The sequence below is a fragment of the Pagrus major genome, chromosome 1, assembly GCF_040436345.1.
Source record: "Pagrus major chromosome 1, Pma_NU_1.0".
In the NCBI taxonomy this organism is placed as follows: domain Eukaryota; kingdom Metazoa; phylum Chordata; class Actinopteri; order Spariformes; family Sparidae; genus Pagrus; species Pagrus major.
This window is the reverse complement of record NC_133215.1, coordinates 26,205,368-26,229,124: the sequence shown is the minus strand read 5'-3', so window position 1 is coordinate 26,229,124 and position 23,757 is coordinate 26,205,368. Positions and strand designations below refer to the sequence as shown.

The following is a 23,757-nucleotide window of genomic DNA, read 5'->3' as shown; positions in this document are numbered from 1 at the left end:
CCCATATCTGCCAGTTAAAGAAAAAAAAATAAGATGAAAACTAAGCTTGATAAAAAAAAATAATCCCATGGCAGAGGGATATTCAATTATAACACAAATCGAAATTATGAGATAAGTCATAATTGTGATAAAAAAAAGTCAATATATGAGATAAAAGTTAGATAAAAAGTCATTATGCGATTAAAAAAATCAAAATTATGAGATTAAAAAGTCAACATTTATCTCATAATTACAATTTTATAGCATCATTTCTTATTATACTTACCACGGGAACATTTCATGTATGTTCTTTGTTTACATGGCTGAAATGTGCTTCCATACATGTGAGACAGCTGAATTAATATTACCTACACTGTACTTTAGCCCCTCCTCCTCCTCCTCCTCCTCCTCCCCCTGCCCACCCCGCCCTTCCCCCCTCCACTCCTCCAATCCGTCCCCGTGTCCCACTAAAGCGATTTCAGCGCATGCAGGGACTCGTACCCTACGGCTACGGATGGCAACATGGCGACAGAGGTAAGTCTGGCACATTGTCTGTTTGGTTTTTCCTGCCGAGGTGTCGATGAGCAGCGCGAACAATTCAGTGTTCAGTGAAACGAGGCGGGCGCGCGGGCAGTGGACGTGGTCAACGAGGGTGAAACTGTGCCGTACTTGAGTCACTCCTGACGGCGGTGTCCTACATTATCATGCCGGCTCCGTCCGGGAGGGTTCGGTTCGGTCTCCCTGGCGTTTTTAAAGGGAAACCCAGAAACGTGGAGTGTGAGAGTCAGCTGAGGCTTCGTGGAGCAGAAATGGGGCAGAAACACGGATCACCGCGCGATGTTAAGCTGTTTTGGTGAAAGCAGATCTGTTGTTGTCTTGTTGAGACGCCCTGTTAATCCGGTGACAGGCCACTGTAGTGTGTGGACACTGCTGACCACACACACACACACACACACACACACACACACACACACACACACACACACACACGCGAGCAGCGTTCAGCACCATGGACAGCAGCCACGCCGCCCTGACCTTCCTCTCTGCTTTTCCAGCCTCCATCTGTGCTCCCACAAACGCTCAAATAAAGAATATTGATGAGCTCAAATTGATGTTTACCCAACACACACCTGGATCCAATCAACATTTCCAGCACGAACATTATAGATTACAAGTGTGTGTGTGTGTGTGTGTGTGCGCCCTTTTATCAGTCTGCCTCATCTTGTTCCACCTGATCAATCTGTTGTGAGCTGTAGTGAAATGTTGTCCTGTCTCCTGCAAGCTCTACTCTCCGCTTTGTGTGTGTGTGTGTGTGTGTGTGGGACAGATAGTATGTCCAATGCCGGGCTCGGCTCCAACAGACAACAAGGCAGAAATGAGCGCAGACACTGAGCCACAGAGTGATTGATCACATCTCGTCTGCTTCTCCTCTATCACCCTATACTTCCGATTCAGCCTCTGTTTGTACACATTAGGAGCGGACTGGTGCACAGAGATCTGGAGCTCCCTCTGGGGACTCATTATAAATACTTAACTGTATCAAACCTCATTATATTTGTCTGTTTGTCTGTTTGTGTGTGTGTGTGTGTGTGTGTGTGTGTGTTTTATCCTCCCCTAGTTCCACAATCTGCAGGAGTTGAGGCACAGTGCATCTCTGGCAAACAAAGTCTTCATCCAGAGAGACTACAGTGAAGGAACCACCTGCAAGTTTCAGACCAAGTTCCCCTCGGAGCTGGAGAGCAGGGTGAGGAGACGGCAGCATTCAGTCACACATGCATTTATAGATGTAATATGTAACACTTCTGCATTTCAATGTCTAAAACTGACCAGAACTTTGAGCGTTTTTGAGTTGTGCACTTACATTATCCAAAATGTTTCCAACAATGTTCAAATCCTGAGGTAACGTTGCATTTTATTCAGTCGCTATAACTCCGAGAGAGCCACAGGGTGAGGAAGGAAGGAAGTCGGTAAACATGAGAGCCACAGACTTCCTTCCTCACCCTGTGGCTCTCTCGGAGTTATAGCGACTGAATGAAATGCAACGTTTCCTCAGGATTTGAACATTGTTGGAAACATTTTGGAAACATACAGTCAATACAATTTTAGAATATTATCTCCTCCTTGAACGTTTGTGCCTGAGTCAGTTCAGTGGTGGTTGTTTCACAATGAAGACAACAACTCCCATGATCCCTCGTGGCAGGTATTACATATATTTGTGGTCATCATAGCACTTGGTATGATATGACATGATGTCATTGTGGCCTGTAAGTGTGAAGACGGCAACACACAGTAAAAACTGATGCTTTAATTAATCAAAAGTATTTGTTAATGTCATCAATGTGTTGTGTGAGACATTTAGAGATATTAGGTCAGAAAATAACAGAGGTCTTTCTCAAACAAAGTCTTTCTAATACAGTCGTTTGCTGCATGTTGGAAGAGATAAATGTTGCTAAATTGGAAGCAATATGTGCCAATTATTTTATTTACTATGTTTAACCAAGAGAACTATTACAATAATAATGCAAACATTTCTGTAAACAAACTACAACTTTCAACTCATTATGAAACCAGGCATCAGTAACAAGACTGGCAACGTCTATATAGTTATTATAGTTATTATAGTTATTCTTAACGCCTGTCACCATGCCACTTTTGTCCACAGGGGCCGCCAGAATCAACCAAAAAATGAACGCTCCTTGTAGCTGCTTTAACTTTCGAACACCCGTTACACTGCCCATCTCCCCAACTCCTTTAATAAAAACATGAATAATACAAGCAAGAATAATTAATGATTTTGATGGCATTTTCAATTGATTTGAGCCATTAATTAATTAATTTATTTTGGCAGTTTCCGTCCTCCATATGAAGCGACCTGACGTTGTGTTCAGAGTGGTTAAGAGTTAAAACAATTGCATGGTGAAGGGGAGACGTCTCCACAGAACATTTATTATTTTTAGTACCCCAGCAACAGGACTGTTAATGGTAAATCCTGGTGGTCCAGTGGTGAACAAACATGCCATATAACTGAAATGTGACTGGTTGGATTTCAGCCATGCAGGGACCTTTGTTGCATGTCATGTACCGGTACTTTATGTTTTCTGTCTGTACCCCTACTGTCACTATCAAATAAAGGCAAAATGACCAAAAAACATCTGTACCAATCGTAACCCTGCTCCTCATGACTGCGTGTGTCTCCAGATTGAGCGGACACTGTTTGAAGACACTGTGAAGACGCTGAATAGCTACTACGCAGAGGCAGAGAAGATAGGAGGCCAGTCCTACCTGGAGGGGTGTCTGGCCTGTGCTACTGCATATCTTATCTTCCTCTGCATGGAGACACGCTATGAGAAGGTTAGACTGGTGATCTCAGTGCATTATATTGGTTTTGGACAATGATTAACATGTCTGGGAATCCTTACCCATTCTCATTTTTCTTCTGTCTGCGTGTTAGGTGTTGAAGAAGATAGCCAAGTACATTCAGGAGCAGAATGAGAAGATTTACGCTCCCAGAGGGCTGCTCATCACAGATCCCATAGAGAGAGGAATGCGTGTTGTATCCTTTCTCAGTGTTTTTGGTTACATGCACACAAAAGCTATAGCATTTATGTTTTCTGTTTAATTAACCACACACCACAGATAATTCTTGATCCCTAACTACTCTCCCACCAGATAGAGATTTCCATCTATGAAGACCGGGGCTCCAGTGGCTCCAGCTCAGGGAGCAGCTCCGTGTCCGGCAGCACTGCTCGATGACTGGGTACTTCCTTAACGCCTGCGTCCCCCTGATCACTCCCAACCCTAGAGGAGAACTTAGGACAATGATGCTACTCCTGTTTCAACTCTTAGCTCACACAAAGGATTCACTAGCTTTCAACCAAGAGAGGCTCCTAACGCGCTGACACATGCTAAAGCTTTTTTTCACATTGAACGCTTAAAACACACACTTTCGTAGTTTTTTGCAAAGCAATGTGCATGTGCTGACTCAGTCATGTTACTGTAGGATGTCTCTGTGAAAAGAACATTTTGTTAGCAATACTTTGTGTGATCGTACCGTCGTAGCTTCCTTCCTGTCCTCTTTGACGTTACCACAGCTGTGTGTAATATGGTGGGTGAGAGAAGGATATGAGAATAAAAAAGAGGGAGGAAGGAAGTGCAGAGGCGGGAGTGAAGACCACAGGTCGCACCAGACCTCATACCTCAGCCACCGCAGTTGCACCAACGTGGTCCATGTCAGCCACAACTGAAACGGACCAACCAGGAACCTGGACTTAACACATCACCATCAACCCTGCGCACCAGACACTGGCTTTTAAGATTTTAGGAAATATACAGGTGCATCTCAAAAAATTAGTTTAAAAAAAGTTCAATATTTCTTGTCGGAAGAGAAGAGCTCTAATCAGCTAATAAATTCAGAACACCTTTACTTACAACCAGCCTTTAATCTCTCAGTCTGGTTCAGTACACACAACCACAATCATGGAGAAGACTGCTGACTTGACAGGTGTCCAGAAGACACTCACTGACACCCTCCACAAGGAGGGTACGCCACAGAAGTTGACTGGAAGGGAAAAGTGTGGTAGGAAAAGGTGCACAAGCAACAGGGATGGCCGCAGCCTTGAGAGGATTGTCAAGCAAAGCGGATTCAAGAACTTGGGGGAGCTTCACAAGGAGTGGACTGAGGCTGGAGTCAGTGCATCAAGAGCCACCACGCACAGACGTGTCCAGGAAATGGGCAACAAGTGTCGCATTCCCAATGTCAAGCCACTCCTGAACCAGAGACAACGTCAGAAGCGTCTTACCTGGGCTAAGGAGAAGAACTGGACTGCTGCACAGTGGTCCAAAGTCCTCTTTTCAGATGAAAGTAAATTTTGCATTTCATTTGGAAATCAAGGCTTCAGAGTCTGGAGGAAGAATGGAGAGGCACAGGATCCAGGTTCCTTGAAATCCAGTGTGAATGCTCCATGCTTCTGTCTGCTGACAAGCTTTATGGAGATGCTGACTTCCTTTTCCAGCAGGACTTGGCACCTGCCCATAGTGCCAAAATTACTAGTAACCAATATTTCACTAATGAATCTAGAATATATGGAAGTTTCACTTTTTGAATTCAATTACGGAATAATGAACTTTTCCATGATATTCTAATTTATTGAGATGCACCTGTAAGTAGGATGTATAAGTATTTAAGTAAGGCATCACCTCCCCAGAGCCCAGAGAAAGTGTACAAAAAACCTCCTCCTCCTCCACCTCCGATGTAAATCATGCTGTCTGGTAGCAGATGAATGTCATTCAGCCTGTCCATGTACATAATGTAGCAGATCTTCCATCTTTTCCTCTCACGTGAAGCCTATACTTCATTTGTTAGACACACGAACACAGGCACTTGCACAAATCTAAGTACTAACCTCTTGGTTTCCATGAGTGAGACCAACTCTTCCTAAATTTTTGATTATGCAAAGATGTACTGTGCATTAAACACGAAAGTGAGCGGACAAAGGATGGGTCAAAAAGTCTTCCTGAATCTTTACCTGTCGTGTTTGAAAATACACCAACCCTTCCTCGATTTCAGAACAATCTTCCAAAGAACAAAAACTGCCAAAAACTGGCTCACAAATGTGAAAGTGTCTCTTGTTTTGGTGACATTTTGTGCAAGAACAAACTTTCGTACTGCTTGTTGTTTGATACACATGGCAATGAGCTAATATGACTGGTGTCAAATAAATACTGTTTCATCACAGCTGCACCGAGCTCATCTTTGTTATTGGACTGTAAATCTACAATATAGACCTTTGCACATTTTGGCTTGTTGACTTCCATTAAAAGCTCTGGTATTTATGAGAACATTAATGACAATAGGCCATAATTATATCCCAGCATGCACAGCTGCAACTCGAACTCTGAATCTGTCATTATTAAAGGTGCAATATGTAAGAATTTTAGAAACATTCAAAACATTAGCTAAAATATCAACAGAATGTGATAGTTTTGACATTATGAAGAGATACCTACTGAAGTTAGCATGCTAACCATTTAGCCCGAGGCCCGAAAACCTCTTTCTCCCAGCGGTCCAAAGTTCCTGTTCTAGTGGTGTAAACACCAACATCCCCCTGATAGTAAGCTAGCTGCACGGCTAACACAGCTAACAGTAGCTACAGTCATGGGTGTATAAAATATATATACAGTTAGCAGCAGCTAGCAGCTATGCCGGTGATATGCTGACCCTATTTGTTGCAAGTATGAATTCAAGGTGACTTATTCTTACGTATTGCACCTTTAAAGCAGCACTAATCAAAACTTTCATATTAATGATGTATCAAATAACTGCATGTGATCTGGTGAGAGTCACTTATAGTCGTGACAGTGCCCTTCAGCTCTACTGAGCTTTATAGCATCCCATAGCTTATTACTTTGGTTTAACACAACTCTATTGTTTTGTTCCAGTCATTCTGCTCTCAACAGGGTCGTTTCCACCCACAAGTGTCAGCTGTTTTCAGCCAGAGAGCTCTCATAAACCCACTGTTCCTGCTTAGCAATAAACAGCAGACACACACAGTTAACCAGTAGCTGGTGAACCTGGTGAAGAATTTGGCAGCTGAAGAGCCAGATAATTCCCTCTGGGGTTGTTGGAGACCAAAAACACAGTTACATAGACCCAATATCTGTCTTACATTTATCATGTGGGCAGAAACATGACTCCAAATGAATGGTAATGCTGCTCAGTAACTGCTGGATGTTTTAATACCACCTTAGCCATAGCAATTTGTTGGGTGGTAATACCATATATCACTGTTGTGCTATTTCTGGTCAGCTGAAGTTTCATATTCTACAAGACATGTCTGGAGCTTCACAGTAAAACAGCGCTGCAGCATTCTCCTAAACAACTGAAGTAGATAGGGACTTGTTTTAGAACATAAAAAAAAACCCCAAAAACAACTGAAAAAGACACAAAATGGCTCCGTACTGCTCACCCGCCATAATCCAAGTATCCGGAGGCTCCCAGATCACAAATTGATTTGATTTACACTCTGAAATCTTCACTGTGGCTGCAAAGCTAAAAGCGTCAGCATGCACCCTGTCTGAATTGGGTGTACAAGCTTGGCTGCGTGTATACAGTGTAAATAACACCATTTTACGTTTGAAGCTCCAGAAATGTTTTGTGGACTGAGAACCTTCACATAACGCTCCATCAGCACGTAGGGGAGCACATAATGACTGAATTTTAATTCTTGGGTGAACTTATCCTTTAGTGCCATCAATTCCAACTGTGTGACAGCCATCATCGGTGGCACTTTCTCACAACTAACTTCATGTTTGAGGTTTTTCATCTTGGCTGGACAGGATTTTAATTAACTCACTATACAGACGTGCTTTCATATCACCATGCGAAATGTATTATAAATGATTAACTGAAAAGTAGGTACAAACATTTATTTTAAGCATGATAAGCCTTTTTCAAAACATTCTGACAAGTCACAGAAGGAAAGGCGCAGGTGTAAATAATAAAATGACTGATGGTTCAATGCCATTTAGCTTCTTCAGTTTCAGGGTCCTGGCTGTGAAAAAGCCCTATAACACATAAAAATAATAATTTAAATGTATTTCATGCACTATATTCACCAGGCATTAAATGTCGGATTTAAAAAACATTGCTAACTTTATGTTGTGGCAAGCTTCGGTCAGGAAAATCCCCTCATGCATGCTTGACTGGATATTCGACACTACAACAGCTGGGCAGAGGGCAGGATACTGATCCCAGTTTTTCAGTCTTCACTTTCAACATGGAGGGAGTACTGCGTGCTCTCAGCTCACCAGAGCCTCCAGACTGCGGGACGTCCACGCACTACGATATGCATTCTGATTAAATACATTCTGTTACTGCAAGTCACAGGACGTCAAGTCTTTAAGAAAATGGTTGCATGCAGTGCTGGTTAAAGGCTGTCTTACTGTGTCATCGTTACCCTCAAGACTACCATCCCCTGAGATCTGCCAGTGCAGAGAGCACCATCACATACTGTAGTAAAACTGTCTTAAAGGAGGAGGCTTCAAACGTGGAGACAGAGGTGGAGCGGACACCATCGTAAAATGGAGCCAATGCTGCATGAATACAGGGACAGAAGAAGCAAGAAAAAAATGGTGGAGGATATCAAAGACAGGCAGACATCAGATTAAGACAAAGCAGTGCAAATGGCTGAAGCTGATGAAGATGGCAGCCACATGGAAGTAGGATGAGTAAAGGCAGAGGAGAGGTGTGCCAACACAGGGGACACAGGGGGATAGAGGTACTCAGTATCTCTCTTTTGTACAGAAAAGATCTGTGTCAGCCACACACATCAGATCTGGTTCTTACTGGTTCATTTTCAGCTTTTAGGGAAAACCCAGTGCAACAGATGTGATTCTTTGTACATGATAATGATGATAATCTGACAATATTGAATTGTAGCGGTTTATTTAGTGAGCTTACATTGGCACATAGAAAAAAGCAACTATAGCAGTAGCACTAAAAGTAAATAATGAAAAAAAGATGAAGAAACAAAAATATTACTAAAATAATACAAAAAAACTACTCATAGAGTAAAGGAAAAAACAATACCTCTGCCTTAGTGTTTTAAAACCATGTGTTCTGTAACATTATTGTATGTGTGAATCTGATTTTGTGTTGTATTTCATGTGATTATCCTCACAGACCTGCAGAAACATAAACATGAAAGAAAATTAAAAAGAAAACAAATAATAGGTTATTTTAAATGCATATACTTATCATTAAAAAGGTCCAGTGTGTAGGATTTAGAAGGATCTATTGGCAGAAATGTAACAAAACATTTATAATTAAGTTTTCATTCATGTATTATCACCTGAAACTATGGTTTGTTGTGTTTTTGTTACCTTAGAGTGAGCCTTTTATGTCTACAGAGGAACCGGTCCTCTTCCACTGAGTCCGACATGTTTGTACGGTAGCCCAGAAAAGCCAAACTAATCTTCTGCTGTAGTGAGGGCTTCTCACATCTTTTCATGTTTTTAGTAGCCATCATACGGAAGGGTGAGGCAAGGGGTGTTCAGTTGGTTGCAATCTACAACCCCACCACTAGATGCAACTAAATCCTACACATTGGACTTTCAGGGTGCTCAATTAAAAAAAAAAAAAAAATAATAATAATAATAATAACGTGAAAAAATATGCTTACCTGCACAGCGGCCATTCTTGACAGTGTAACCTTTACCACACTGAATGAAAGAAGAAAGAAATTAGTTGATATTAAAACCAAATATTTTGAATCATTTAGATTTTAGAAACAGCAAAGAAGCAAGCAATCAATCAGTAACATTACTGACAGAGTGCTCACAACGATATTTTGATAAAACTGTGTTTGATTGAACTAATCTTGCCTGTGACAAAAAACAACAAGAGACAGACTGTGGTGGTTTGGATACATTTATAATGTCACTATAGAGACTGACTGAAACATTACCCTTGCTCAGAGTTCATGCCGCGGATCCGTTCTGCGTACCTGCGTGTCGTTGGCAAGCGCAGTCGTTTCCCCTTCTTTGGGATAGGCTACTTCCACCACTGAGTTCATTTCACCCGGCTGGAGGCTTCGAGTGATGGAGCTGCCGTCTGGCCAGGAGACCTCCAGTACCGTCACCTCATCGTTTCCTGGGAGTCAAGGGAAGAAAAATCAGAGCGTCACACAGGAGGCAAATAAATTAGCTTAGCTTAGCATGAAGAGTGGATGCAGGGGAAACCTGGGTCTGTCCTGAGTTAAAAAACACTGTTAGGGTGATGGATCTCTGTCCAAAACCACAAATTGTTGTTTTTCTTTGTGTATGGAATAACAACAAATACATGTTAACCAATGAGCTTGGTGTATTCTTTAACTTCGGACAGAGCCAGGTTAGCGGTTTATCCCTGCCCTCAGTCTTAATGCTAAGCTAATCTTGCTATGTAACTCTAAGTTTATTGTAGAAACGTTACATATTATATCCTTAATAAGAGATATATGTTTGAGTATCACATTTTCTTTCAGTATCTGTAAATTACATAGTGTAAAGGACGTTACCTAAACCAAAGTGTGCCACAGGCTCCATCTCACACAGGTACCCTGAGCCTCCGTCAATGATGCGCGTGTGAGCGCCGCTCTGGCTGGTGAAGGCTGTTACCTTGGCTCCCCGGGCGAAAGAGCCAAACTGGGTGCGAGGGACGACCCGCAGCCAGTTGTTGGACGAGCCCTGATGAGGTTGGACAGTTTAGGTTTTGTATCTTAAGGGCTCAGTTACTATAAACAACACTGTAATCAAGTAGTTTTAAGACAATTGTACTCGAGAACATACACTTTATTCCACTGCAAATATCTGAGCTGGATTACTTTTCTGATTAATATTTTCCATACACACATTGTACAACATAACCTTTTGAAATTATGACATGTTATAACATGTTTTTTCCTCTCCTTTACAACCTCAATAATCACCTCATGAACCTCAGATTCATCTTGTGACCCGACCCCTAGGTTGGGAACCCCTGAACTAAGCTACCCAACAGTTTATGAAGTAGTTAAAACTAGCTCTACCTCAACAAGCTATAACAGTAAAATGCTGTGCACACATTGATGGATCAGTATTGACAATCTAATAATGTCACTTATAATACAGCAGTCACAGGGAACACTTTCAGTAGTAGTTTGACTGCAAAATTAGTAGTTTTACTTTTGATACTTTAAAAGAACTTTCATTTTGTGTTGAATCTGGTGGCCCCTGTGGACAAACTTGGTACAACTGCCTTCCATCTAAAGATGTTGATCTGGCTAGCGTGTGCATTACTTCTGAAAGTGAGTGAAAGAAAGACGCAACATATTTTTGATACTAAGTAAAATTTGTCTTAGTGCCGTTCCACCAGATTACAGAGCAGCGTCTTTTGTCAGCATGCCGCCAAAAACAGGCTTTAAATTTGATGACCTTGTGCATTGTATGCATCGAGTAAGTATTTTAACATTGTTGTGTTGGTGCTTTTGTTTAAGCAACACATGCACATACACACCTGTGTGACCTTGAAGACAGAGATGGGCTGCTGGGCACTCTCCCCATGTGCAAGCAGCAGGTCCAGCTGTCCGTCCCCATCCAAGTCTGTCACAGTGCCACCTGTCCAAAACAGACAGCAGGCTTTCACTGCACTGACCTACATAACAACTTCACTGTGGTGTTTATCTGACAGCTGTGTCTCTGTAAATCTCATCCAAACAGAGACGTGGCAGAGGTGTCACATACTCACTTCAATTTCTAACATTTTGAGACTTAAACGGAGGAAAATGTTGTCAAATGTCGTCTGTTCTGAGTTTAGAGGAGGCTGACCTGTTCCTCGCCCCTGTGGCTCTGCAGCGTCTCCAACGTTCAGCTGCTGGATCAAAGGGTCTGCATCGGCTCTCCTCGACACCCTGCAAACAAACACACAAGACTGTAAAAATAGCTAATGATATCAGGATCTTTTTTTACTGGTTTTTAGTGGTTTTTTATTTGAACTTGGGTTCACTTGATAATTGAAATGTCACCTGAACAGCCTGTTGGGGGCACTGCCCCTGTAAGCAATATTATTGAAAAACACGTCCAGCTCCTTGTCATTGTCAAAGTCGGCAGCGATGACTGTGCGAATAGGTGAAGGATCAGCAAATCTTCCAGTAGCAATGTTCTGCACAAGAGAACACTGTCAGCTCTTTCTATGTCAAACTCTTTACAGCTTACAGACTTTTAATTGTCACCCCGGACTCCTTCACTGTCCTGTTCTCCTTCCTTACCCGGAATTTAGAGTCGCTGCCCTGCAGGAAAAGTCTGTGCGGGCCGTTCCAGTTGCCATACACAATATCCGTCTTCCCATCGCCATTGAAGTCTGCCAGTGCTACTCCTCTGCCGTGCTGGTACCTATCCTCCACACCTTTACAAGTTGACACAAGGTCGAAAGCTTTAGTGCTGGATAAAAAATACTCCATATTTGCATTTTTAAATTTAAAAAAAAATTTAAATATAATTTATTTTTAAAGCAACATCATGCAGCTATTTTACTTTAAAATTACAGCTTTAAATCATTTTGTGTCTTGTTTACAGAGAACATAGAAAATAGAAAAGACATTGTCAACAATAAATGTGTTTTTTCAGCCTTGATGTCCATTATTTCTATATATTATCTAGATTGGACTTATATAGTTATTACTGCCACTGAGTTTTCTATTTTATATGTTGGGTTCATCTACAAATGACCTGCCATAGATGTGCATTTCTTGACTGTTTATTGGGGGGCTTGTAGCGACCTCTTTACTTATTTTTTACTTAATAAGGTGGGGAAAAAATATTATTGTATTTTGCTATTTTGTATATAAGTTCCATATTTGTCTATTGTTGCTGTTTTTGCAGTTCAGCCTGGGGGACTTTCAGCATCCACTTAAAGCAAAATCATGTAGAAATTGTCAGTTTGTGCGATTTGGCTGTCGCTAACTGAAGCTGCCGTTAGCTAGTTAGCTCGGTTAGCCATGCAGCTAGCAGCCTGAACAGCTTTCTCTAGCAGGGCAAAACATATTAGGTGTGAAAACACAAGTATAAACTTTGAAAAGACAGGAACTCAGTACTCTACTCAAAAACTACATTTATTCAAAAGTATTTCTACTCCTGCTTTCAGCTTCTTCACTTCCTCTACAACTACTCTCACCTGCCTGTCTGGCCATATCAACAAAAGTCCCATCTCCATTATTCTTGAACAGGAAGTTGTATCCGTTTTCGTTGTCACAGAACACATCCGACCTCGACTCACTCAGGATCGGTCCAACCACCACCCCGCGTCCACCTGCACAACAAGCGAACCGCTGATTCAGCACACTTCCAATACATCACAGACTTCACTCCTCCAAGCCGACTCCTGACCTGTTAACCTGTTGACCCCGGCCTCTGCAGCCACGTCCGACAGCGCGACGACGCCCGCGTTCACATCACTGGCAGCATCGTCCATTTCCAAGAGAGCGTGGGGACCGACATTGCCACTGGCGTAGTTGGCCACATATATTGAGTAACGGCCTGTTCCCTGCAGAGCAACAACAGGCAATAGAGTGAGGGGAAGGAATTGTAAACATTGAGAAAAGTACAGAAGTTTTACTAACCTTTCTGTCAACACATGCAACCGAGCGTCCTGCCATGCTTTTAGCAACTCCACGACGCACATTGAGCTCGTCGCTCAGAAGATCTTCAAAGCGGCCGTTCCGAAACTTGAAGAGCTTGTCTGAATAAGTTGCCTTTCCTGCATCAAAAAAAAGTCAGTGATCATGAGGAAAAATCAGTCAGCGGGGGCAAAAATTTTGAGGACACATGAGAATGAGAATGCACACGTTACCAGAGTAGGCATTGTTTGTGTTGAGGAAGTAGATCTCCTCACGTCCGTCTCCATCAACATCACAGGCGGTAACTCCAATAGCAGCCCCTGTTCTGTCCCTCAGGGCGTAGTATGGAGAGTTACTGTCATCAACAGCAATGTTTATCAGCCTGTTTTGAGTGCGATCGTACTTCAGCACCAGGTTGGGCCCATTGTACCTGAGAGAGAACATCACATGGGTTTGTTTTGCTCGAAGAATTTCTGCAAAGACACAATTAACAGAAACTGTCTCGCCATCACTCTCACACTCACCCTGCCACAACCACCTCCAGGTCGCCATCGCCATCCACGTCTGTCACAGCCATCCCATAGTTGAGTTGTGTGGGATTGTGCAGACTGTCGGGAGGAAGCATCGTCTGCGTTACTACCTGAAACATGGGCTCGGAGCTCTGGGCGTGGGACCGATGCCAGAGTCCGACCAGGAGGAGCAACAGACCTGAGCCCCACATCACTGCCACCTGGTGGGACACAGCACAGAGCTGGGGCAGTTAATTCAATACGCCGATCAGGGCTCCAGGGTGCAACTATTTCTGACACCCATGCACCCAAAAAGTGCAATAAAACAACTGAGGTTGTTGCCATTTGTTGTTACGTGTGCTGTGATTAAGAAAACCATGAAGAAAAACATGTATTTGCACCTTTATTGGTGTTATAATGTGTTTAAAAATGTAATCAAAATGTATCACTGTGTTCACCTAAATTATATGATTGTGCACCTAAATGAAAAAGTTAGGCGCACCAGTGCAACCAGTGTAAAATGTTAGCCTGGACCCCTGCAGATGAAGCACAAGTTTAGTATAGAGCACAACAGAATCATGAGCAAACATAATGTATAAAGATGCTGTACAGTATATTCATGACATGATAGACAGCATAGAAGTATCCTTCAGTAAAGCAAGAGTCAGCTTCCAGCATCAGATTCATTTAAAGGTGAGGTGGACCACATTGATTTTACACATTCTGACTGTTTGTTTATGTATGTTGAAAGGCCCAGAAGTTTATGAACATGCATTACTAGTTCACCGAGTGCCCCAGCGATAAATATCCCTTTAAATGACAAAAAACATTTATCTGAAAGTATTCAAAGTAATCATCAGATCAGACTAAAGTATAATGAAAAAAGTCTCCAGAAACATAAAAATGATTAGAAAGCACAATAGAAGATTTACAATTTGAATTTGAGGTATTTATTTCAAAATCCGCCAGTGAACACCATTAAGGTTTCCCCATTTTGAGAATAATTTCCAGATGCTTGCACACACATACTGAACATAAATCTACTGTATGTGGTTGCATACCTCCTATGGGAAAATCAACAGTTTTGAAACCACAGTGCACCATCTGCACACAACTATACTCTATTATTAATGACATTTCCTATATTATTAGAATTATTATTCCCTATTTATTATTAGAACTTTATCTTGTTTAATTGCTGATGCACGACACAATCTTTTGGTTTGATGCCTATTCCCCATCCCTGCTTGTTCCTGAGCACAGTGTTATGCAGAGATAACGTTACTTTAAAACCCGTCTTACCTGACAACAGTATCTGTATGTAGAAATGAAATTATCCGACCTAGATGCACCGATGTGAGTTCACTCAGCGCCGTTTGTTTGAAGCTGCACGATTTACACAATATGCTTTCAAAATTTACGAAACAGCTTGTGTAACGTGTATAAGATTGGCCAATCAGCAAAGGACTATGTGAATAATTGAAATGTTGACCAATAGCTGACTCTGCGCCCATGAGATGCGGAAGTCTGCTCTGTTTTGTAGGCGCTGCTCTACAAATGCATTACAAAAAACAACACATTAAAGCGACGGCACATTATAAACCCTCGCCGGGGTCGAAAACGTGACATATATAGAAAAAGGAATATTCTGATAAAAACTACTTCGACACGAGACAAACGTGCTCGCCGTCAAGAATGCTTCAGCTGAAGCGCCAGACAAAAACAACATCTCCCAGAATACTTTGCGTGGTCATACGCCTGCGTCAGTTGTGCGACGAAGATCTGTTGCTAAACAAACCAAACACGGGTAAGCTGAGCTGAGAGTAACATTTATTTTATATAACTTGGTTTACAAATGATTTAATTCGGAAATAACTTAACATAATTACATTTTGATTGTGCATTGATAAGAACTTTCTTCTCGTGTCCTCAATAAACGATCATTACAGTCTTAGAGAGGACGTTTTGTTAAGCTAGGGTTAGCTAGCTAAATCTGCATGCTAACTGCGGATAAAAGCAATGAAACGTTAGTCGTTTAAATGCTATTGGTTTGATATTCAGACAGTTCTGTCGGAGGAATTAACTAGTTCATGTCACTCATATATAATATATACATAGGAGGCATTTATTTAAAAAGTGTTTTTTAATGTTTTACGTGTAAAGCAGTACAACGAATAATAACCCGAACCTTGTAAGCAGAAGTCCCGTTAAGAGGAGCAGCATTTTTGTAATGCAGTGATGTCATAAAAAAGTTTATTATTTGTATCTTTTTGTCTCCCAGCCTCTGATGTATTGTCCCTGTGTTGCATTTTAATTAGTCTTTTTTTTTGGGAATAAAGAATAATTTGTATTATCATTAAAGTAATTCAAATCTGTTAATGGTTTATTAAAATGTATTACATGATATTATGTATTGTTTTTTCACTGATTCGTCCTCCGTTTCCTCTCCTCTGTGATCCAGATCTGTTAAAATAATTTAATAATGGAGTCTGAACAGCCAAAAGAAGACGGTGCTCCAGCCCAGCCAACACCAACACCTCCATCTCAGTCAAAGAAGCCAAGTCAGGCTCTTTACGTTCCCAAGCAACGACCTCAAGGCTCCAAAGACAAAGCTCAGACTCAGGGAGGAGATAAACCAAGACCCAGGCCTCGCTACACAGACAAGGCAAGGAAAAACGCCAAGAACAAGAAGGACAAGGCTGGAGCAGCGGATAAGGGAGCTCCTGTTGGAGGAGAAGAGGGAGGTAAGGTACAGGATGGTGACAACAAGTCCGATGTGAAGGAAGAGGGGTTACAGGATGCAGATGTGCAGGTAAATGGGCACTGTGACTCAACCGGTGGGGAGGCAGAATCTTCCTTGCAGCTGGAAGCAATGGCCCTTCAGGACGAACAGGAGGAAGAGGAGAGTTGGGACACCTTGTTCAATGATGATGGAGACTGTCTGGAACCACACCTGGTTGAAGAGGTGAGAGCTTGATGAAGGTCACACAATAACCTGAATAACCTTACCAAAATGCCTGTATACCCGTTTGCCAGTTTACTTGTGCACCTAGCTAAAACGTATGTCCCCCATCTCTTTCCTTCCTCTCCAACCTGTCCTTGCTCTTCTCAACTCTTTACCCTTCCAGCTGGCTGTGAAGGAAGGTAGAAAGAAGGAATCAATCCAGCAGGCCAGGTTTGATTACTACAACATGGACCAATATGAAGATGACGATGATGACATTGACCTCAGCGAGGAAGAGCTTTCTCACATCTTAGAGATCTACGACTTCCCCACAGACTTTAAGACAGAGGATCTTCTCAAGTTATTTCAGTGCTACCAGTATGTATAATTCATTGTACTACTGCTAGCCTTAAAAACTACAATGTACTTCAGGTTTCTTGTTCTTGCAGCATTTTCAAAATTGGAGTCCTCACAAAAAGACCTTTCAGCAATTATAGATATTTATTGCTTCTAAGATCCACAAGACTCAGAAGTATCAGTTAAACTCTATCTTCCTTTTTCTTGTAACAACTTCTTTACTGCTTTTGTGTGATTTCCCACTGTCACTCATTTCAGACAAAGAGGCTTTGACATCAAGTGGGTGGATGACAAACATGCCCTGGCCCTCTTCTCAAGCCCCATACCAGGTAGGTGAGGCGCTGTCTCACATAAATGTGGTTTTGGGTGTGGACCTTACAATACATTATTCTTTTTGGTAAATATAATGGTTGTGATACTTTTTCCTGCCACAATGGGAGGAAAACTCTTTAATAAAGCGGTCAGTGCACATGAGTAGACCCCGACCAACCAACTGCTTGAAAAATTCAACATTATTATCATGAAGTAGGTATTAAGCTGCAGTGCTGGGCTATTATTTGATATTGTAAATTGTTAGGGGAAACATCTCTGAATCTCTTTATAACATCATCTTAGAAATGTACTTTTTTGTATTCAAATAATACCAAACAACAAGTTGACATTTGCAATGTATTTATTTTCCATTTTCAGCCCGTGAAGCTTTAAGATCCAAACATCCAATGATGAAGTTGCGACCTCTTTCCAAATCCTCCTCTGCCACAAAGGCCAAAGCCCGTAGCTGCTCAGGTACAGATACAGCCGTCCATCTCGCCAGCTCATTATCCGTTTGTTGTCAGTAACTCATGCCTTTATGGACTAACATGCCCTGTGTCCCTCCTGTCACGCAGACTACCTCCTGCCTGCTAAAGAGAGACCTCAGACTAGTGCAGCACTGGCTCGCCAGCTTGTCATCGGCGCCCTCGGTGTGAAGAGCAACGTGACGAAGGAGCAGCGTGATGCAGAGAGGAGGAAGCTGCAGGAGGCCAGAGGTGCGTTATTCAAAGAGATGTATATTCAACGTATGATTGAGGTTTTTACAAGCAGAACTAGAGATTCACAGTATGGGTTTTTTTGAGCCATTACCAATAACCGATAATTACCTGCTTCTCACGGCCGGTGCTGATAAGATATCTTATAATTTAACATTTTTTAAAAAGAAGTTCCTAAGCTGTAGTTATTCACACCTCAGGGTAAGGAAGGCTCAGATGTAGTCAGCGAAGATGGATGATTTAATATTCCACAGCTCTAATAAGATTTAGTGTGTAAAAAGCTTCCACATCAACAACAACACGTTTGGCTTTGTTGTCTACAATGTGTGGCTTTGCCTATGTGCTCTTCTTCTTCTTTGTCTTCTCTTCCTCCTCATCCTACTCTACCTCCTTCTTCTTGCCCCCTTCTCTTCTTCTTTCTCCTCTTTTATTTTCTTCTTCTTCTTCTTCCTCCTTTTCTTCTTAGTTTATTGGTAGAGTGCACACCTACTTTAAAGGTGCATACTGCCACGTACTGTATTAGAGTGTGTAGATTCTGTGCTTGTTAAGTCAATGAAAGCAATTTTTTAAAATCTAGATAAGCCTATATATATTTTCTCTAGGCCGAGAATATACATTTCCTGACATTGGGATAATTTACTTATTTTATAATTTATTGTCGCAATATATTGTGCATCCCTAAGCGGAACCCTTTAAAGTCTGTCTTCCTCACCAGTTTAAGAAGCAGACTTCTGAAATACTGCAGATCCTCATCTTGGTTGGACTGTTGCTGTGAATAATGGGTTTAATATATGCAAATTTCCCTGATTAAATAAGTGTTTAACTCACACAACACCTGACTGTCCTGGTTTTTGCATAACAAGGTTGCCACCACAAGTGGGAGCTGTTTTTCTACTTTACAGAAGTAAATGGAAAGTGTTGTTGCAAGTCGATGCCAAGAGAAGTTGCTCTTCATCCACTGCTGTGCAGATCATAGCTAGTCTATAATCAGTACAGCAGCCATTTCCCTTCACAGATGGAACATAAGTATATAGGCGCAGAAAACCCCAAATGGCTGTCCACTGAACAGCCAGTCAGGAAGTCAGGGATTTGAGTATAGAAAACTAAAAACAGCTCCTTTGTTCTCTGCGAGCTTTTTATTTAAGGTCACAACACGCACAGTGAATGTCAGAGCAGAAGTGCATCATGTGCTGAACACTGTGTTCTTGGATGGAGCGCCACGGTTGGTCATGGCATCCAGAGATGAATTTACAGACAGCACAGCTCTTCACTGCCCTGCACGTGACAAAGACAGCTATACACATTTAGAACAACATGTCACATAACTGTTATTTAGTTTAAGGCTTTCGCTGATTGATGTATTCAACTGTGTCTCTGTGATTTACCTTTCAGAACAAAAGCGCCTGGCAGCCAAACAAAAGGAGGATGTTTGGGAGGGGAGGTGATGGGAGAGAAAACTACCCCGCTCATTCTGTTTTGGTTAGATTCCTTGATTCAGCAGACACTAAAGTCTGCTCTGTTTTTTCTCAACTGGCCACTCCTTCCTACAGCCACAATTCCCAGAAATGTATTTTTTTTCCTGCAGGGTAACATCTGATGTGAGCATCCTGCCACTGTTCCCTCACCTTTATGCTCATACTTGTCCCAGTTGCCTCTGTGACATGACCAAGGCTAACACACCTGTTTTCATATCTCCTAACATTGTAACCACAGGCTGTAGTGAAGCACTGAGTTGAATCATTTATAAAGGGTAACCCATACTTAGAGAGAACAATGTTTTGTGTAGATCTAAGGCCTCATGTTTGTCTTTATATGGAATTATTTTAATGTTTTTAAATGTGGGGCAGCAAAGCTTTCTGTTAAATTCAGTCCTGATGATACAGTACATTGTACTGCACATGAAGACATTGTTAAGTTTAGGCTCCGTTTGAATTATTGGATTAAAAGTTGTGTCATAAAAAATAAAAAAAAGCAATATTGTTTATAGTTAGTTTGATGACCAGCCCGTGGATTGTCTTATTAAACATTTTCTGAAAATTGAAAAGTCTAAAGCCAAAGCTGCTGCTGTTCTGGTCCAGTATGGCTGTTCTGTCTGAGTCTTTTTGTCCAAGCAGGACTGATGATGATGATGATGATGATAAAGTAGTCATCAGATTTCAACCAAATAAGCTTTTAGTTGAGAGATTTTGTCTTCATGTTGCTAGCCATGTTTGGTTTTGTGAGAGACTACTTTGTCCCTATTCAAAAACAACCACTGTAATTTATGCATCCATTAATGGAGACATAGCAAAAACTTGTCCTGTTACCGTTTGGAGAGATTGTCAATAACTGGTGAATATTCCTGTACTGGTACATTTGAAGAATACATCCTGAAAATGAGTAGCGTGGCTGCACAGTATTAAATCTAGGGTCAGTAAACTTGAGTGAAACTGTTGAGCAGATGTATTTACATTTTAATTTGTCAAACTGAAATGCTTTCATGAAATAAACTGTTGAATATATGTTTTTAAAAAATTAGGTCACCATTTTCACCGTAACAGCAGTTTTGATGATCTGATTGAAATTAAAGCAACATGTAGAAATTGGCATTTTGTGCGCTTTGGCGTTTCCCAAAGTTTCTGACTGCAACACCACTGTCGTAAATACAAATCCAGGTCTGTAACAATTTGTCAATGTGGGTGCTAACTACAAATAAAACTGTTATGTCATAATAATGTTATGTGTTGAAAACTTCTTGAACTAAACATGTATGTACTGCTGTGATCCTACCCTCACACTGAAGTTACATAGTGCAGAAACAAGTGATGGGGGGAGGGAGGAGTGGCTGAGACAGAGACACCAAAATGATTTTGAAGCTGTTATTTTAAGGTAAAGAAAGTTACATAATGTTGTTTTAAAGTATAACATGATCTATTGAGAAAGTTCTGCGACATTTGGGTTTTATCACAACTCTTTCAAACTTCAGAAAACAAATGTGTGGCTAGCAATCTCAACATGCAGTTCTTTATTTTTGGAAAGCTCAGATTCCTGACTGTAAAAAGCTTTCACTCGACATAGAGAGAGATGATGTTTATTTAATTAAACGTTCAACTTCAACTTTGGATTCAGAGTCAGCTTTTATAATTCCGCTTCCTGAATCAAACACATCCAGGAGGCTCAGGAGACCTTAGTGACAGCTGGAGGCAGATGCCGCCTTTGAGGCTTAACCCAGCTGACCACAAACCATGTGGCGCTGTGTCTCCTTCACCCCCTCAGCCAATAGTTAAGTCTCGCTCTCCTGGCTGCATATTTGTTTTTTCACTGGAAATTAGTGACCTTTATATCAACTTCAAGCTAAAAAAAATGCTTTAATAGTTGGCAACATATTGACACAACACATGACAATATTTGAACCCATGTTTGAAAAGGTGATCATTTATACTAAAGCATGTTGCTGGCACACATTATGTAGTAATAGTAGTTGTGTGAGATTTTACTCTGCTATATCCAAATCAGTGCCGTGCAAGAATGTTTAGCTCATTAACACAGGACGACTGAGACACAGTGCCACGTGGCTCATTGCGGGCTAATTAAAGTGCAGCAGCCTCAGAGGAGGCACCATTACATTTTCCGTTTTTGTGCTCATTTCTTTTTAAATGAGCGGTTTACAATGAGCATGACAAATTAATATTCATCAAATACAATCTCTTCATGTATCTCTCTCCAGACATTCCTTGTTTCCAGAGGTGTATTTATACAACAGGAACAGTAGGAGTGACTAATTAATGTTGTTTGTTGACATCATACATTGTTAAAGTTAATGAAAATGCTTCAAATCATGTCTTTTAAGTGTTTTTATGGACACAAGGGCAGGACATTAAGCAGGGATTACCAGTGAGAGAGAGACTATTTTATTGAATGAGGGAGGTAATATTTTCCAGGGAATGAAAGTAAAGAAATGTAAAGGTAACTACACCAACTATACTATCTACTGCTTTCGTGACACAAGTAAATTATTGTGGTTTGACTCCTTCTCACTCATACTTATCTGTTTAACTTTATGCATATCACTGTTAAGAATTCAGGTCTTTGTCTTAGTTCTGCCTCCTGTTTAACCCTTTCTTATTTATTTTTTTGTCCTGGTTTTGTATATTTTTGTTTTGTTTTTTGTATTGGTGAAGCCACGTCTCAACTGGTGGCACACCATACGCCATAACTTAAATTCAGGTATTCTATTATGCTGTTGTAATATATTACTATGAGGTACTACTATTTGAAAACTATATAAGAGTTAAGGAACTGCATACTGATATACTTTGGTTTCATCAAGCAGTGACGCATAGTCAAAAGCGGCTGGCTGGCTATGTATTTATTAATTTCTTTTACATGAACTATGATGAAAAATACTGTTTTAAATGAATAGTGTGTACCTATGTAAAATATCAGATAGAAGCATATCATGCATATGCAACTCCTTTGGTCAGCCAGCTGGGGACCAGTGGTTGTATCATGGTGGCCGTGGTCTCCTCTAGTGGCAGCTGCTCACAGTGCACACGTGACTTTCTCTTTCATGACCTAAATGACTTCCAGTGTTGAATAAAACCAAATGTGGACAAATTGTCATAGTGAGTCTGCCAGAACAGAAGTGGACCTCCCTGAACTCTGTTGTTCTTGCAGCTGAACTACATACGCAGCCGGTAGCTGCTCTTTACCATCATCGTGTGAGATCTGAGGCCTGCCTATAATCTCATGCTTTGCTGTGGCTTCACTAGGGGCTGATGTGCTGCAGAGCAGCCTGCTGGGTGCCTCACACACAATCATTAGATTAACTACACAAACACAAACCACTACTGAGCAAGTAGTGGGTCTAAGTGCCAACTCAGCCCTAGATGTGCTGCACAGAAACACTATTATGTCATGGAGCAAATGAGATGTGAGGCATGGTCCAAATGAAAGAATAATCTGATGTCCCGCCACAATAAAGGACTCGGGTGGGGGAGGGTGGTGCGTTTTCATAGCAACAAACAAACACACCTTACGTATGTCACCCTCTTCTTCAATGCAAAGCTTTGCTATGACACACTACTGATCACCGCCTGAGCAATCAGTGGTGTCTCTGCATTATTATTATTATTATTATTATTATTATTATTATTATTATTATTATTATTATTATTATTGTTATATCACATTTAAGTGCCAGGAACAATGTACAAAAAGCATTAATCTCATAACAAGATCATACAAAGACATGTACTAGATTTAGCTAAGCTACTAGCTAATTTCCATCTGCCATCCTAGACTATAGACTATACCTATACTAGAGTATGTTTTCTTGGTCTGGTAGCTTATGGTGGCTAATGTTAACTAATATTAGCAAATTTTGCTAATTTTGCTGTATAATGGGAATTACTGATTTGGTTTGTTCACTTCTCTACTTGTGCTACTGTTACAGTAGCATAGCATTAGTAGTTTAGCATTTATAATATACTATTTTGTCAAGCTCAGGGTGGGAAGCTCAATTGCAGGGATAATGTTATGCTGCTGTTTTCCAGGTTGCAAGTTGTATAAACATAGGGAATCTGACATGCAAACCATGCAGCTCCCATAGACTTCAATACAGCTGTCACCACAGTCTGCCACCAAGGCAGCTATCCTTCTTTTTAGGTTCCTTGACTAACAGCCAACCGCAGCACTTTCCCAAGTGCTGCCAATGTCACTAAAAAGGTTCTATCACTTTCTTTACGTACTTATCACTCATGGGATTTTAATTTGCCATTTTACGTTAGGGACGTGAAAATTATAATCTACACAAAGTCATAAAAGGGAAAAAA

The 23,757-nt window shown here is 41.1% G+C and overlaps 3 protein-coding genes across 5 annotated transcripts; 2 read left to right on the top strand and 1 right to left on the bottom strand.

The window, feature by feature from the left end:
* Positions 1 to 473: 473 nt before the first annotated feature.
* golga7ba (golgin A7 family, member Ba) lies at positions 474 to 3,732 on the top strand. Its single transcript, XM_073476477.1, has 5 exons — positions 474 to 513; positions 1,598 to 1,723; positions 3,178 to 3,330; positions 3,431 to 3,532; positions 3,649 to 3,732. The coding sequence occupies exons 1-5, from the start codon at positions 502 to 504 to the stop codon at positions 3,730 to 3,732; spliced, it is 477 nt and encodes a 158-aa protein (XP_073332578.1). The 5' UTR covers positions 474 to 501.
* A 4,673-nt stretch (positions 3,733 to 8,405) lies between these two features.
* On the bottom strand, positions 8,406 to 15,071 carry crtac1a (cartilage acidic protein 1a). Of its 3 annotated transcripts, none has more exons than XM_073472024.1 (14): positions 14,918 to 15,071; positions 13,631 to 13,836; positions 13,340 to 13,536; positions 13,110 to 13,246; positions 12,877 to 13,033; positions 12,665 to 12,799; positions 11,760 to 11,896; positions 11,517 to 11,653; positions 11,320 to 11,402; positions 11,009 to 11,109; positions 10,032 to 10,200; positions 9,444 to 9,628; positions 9,159 to 9,198; positions 8,406 to 8,661 (listed from the first exon to the last, which is right to left on the bottom strand). In XM_073472024.1, the coding sequence occupies exons 2-12, from the start codon at positions 13,825 to 13,827 to the stop codon at positions 9,450 to 9,452; spliced, it is 1,629 nt and encodes a 542-aa protein (XP_073328125.1). In that variant the 5' UTR covers positions 13,828 to 13,836; positions 14,918 to 15,071; the 3' UTR covers positions 8,406 to 8,661; positions 9,159 to 9,198; positions 9,444 to 9,449. The 3 variants fall into 3 exon arrangements, with proteins under 3 accessions (XP_073328125.1, XP_073328118.1, XP_073328133.1); XM_073472017.1 differs by having other exon boundaries at positions 9,483 to 9,628; positions 14,918 to 15,068; XM_073472032.1 differs by lacking the exon at positions 12,665 to 12,799 and having other exon boundaries at positions 9,483 to 9,628; positions 14,918 to 15,070.
* A 279-nt stretch (positions 15,072 to 15,350) lies between these two features.
* Positions 15,351 to 20,658, top strand: r3hcc1l (R3H domain and coiled-coil containing 1-like). Its single transcript, XM_073472043.1, has 7 exons — positions 15,351 to 15,422; positions 16,077 to 16,580; positions 16,744 to 16,937; positions 17,175 to 17,245; positions 17,607 to 17,702; positions 17,804 to 17,944; positions 19,337 to 20,658. The coding sequence occupies exons 2-7, from the start codon at positions 16,098 to 16,100 to the stop codon at positions 19,387 to 19,389; spliced, it is 1,038 nt and encodes a 345-aa protein (XP_073328144.1). The 5' UTR covers positions 15,351 to 15,422; positions 16,077 to 16,097; the 3' UTR covers positions 19,390 to 20,658.
* Positions 20,659 to 23,757: the final 3,099 nt, after the last annotated feature.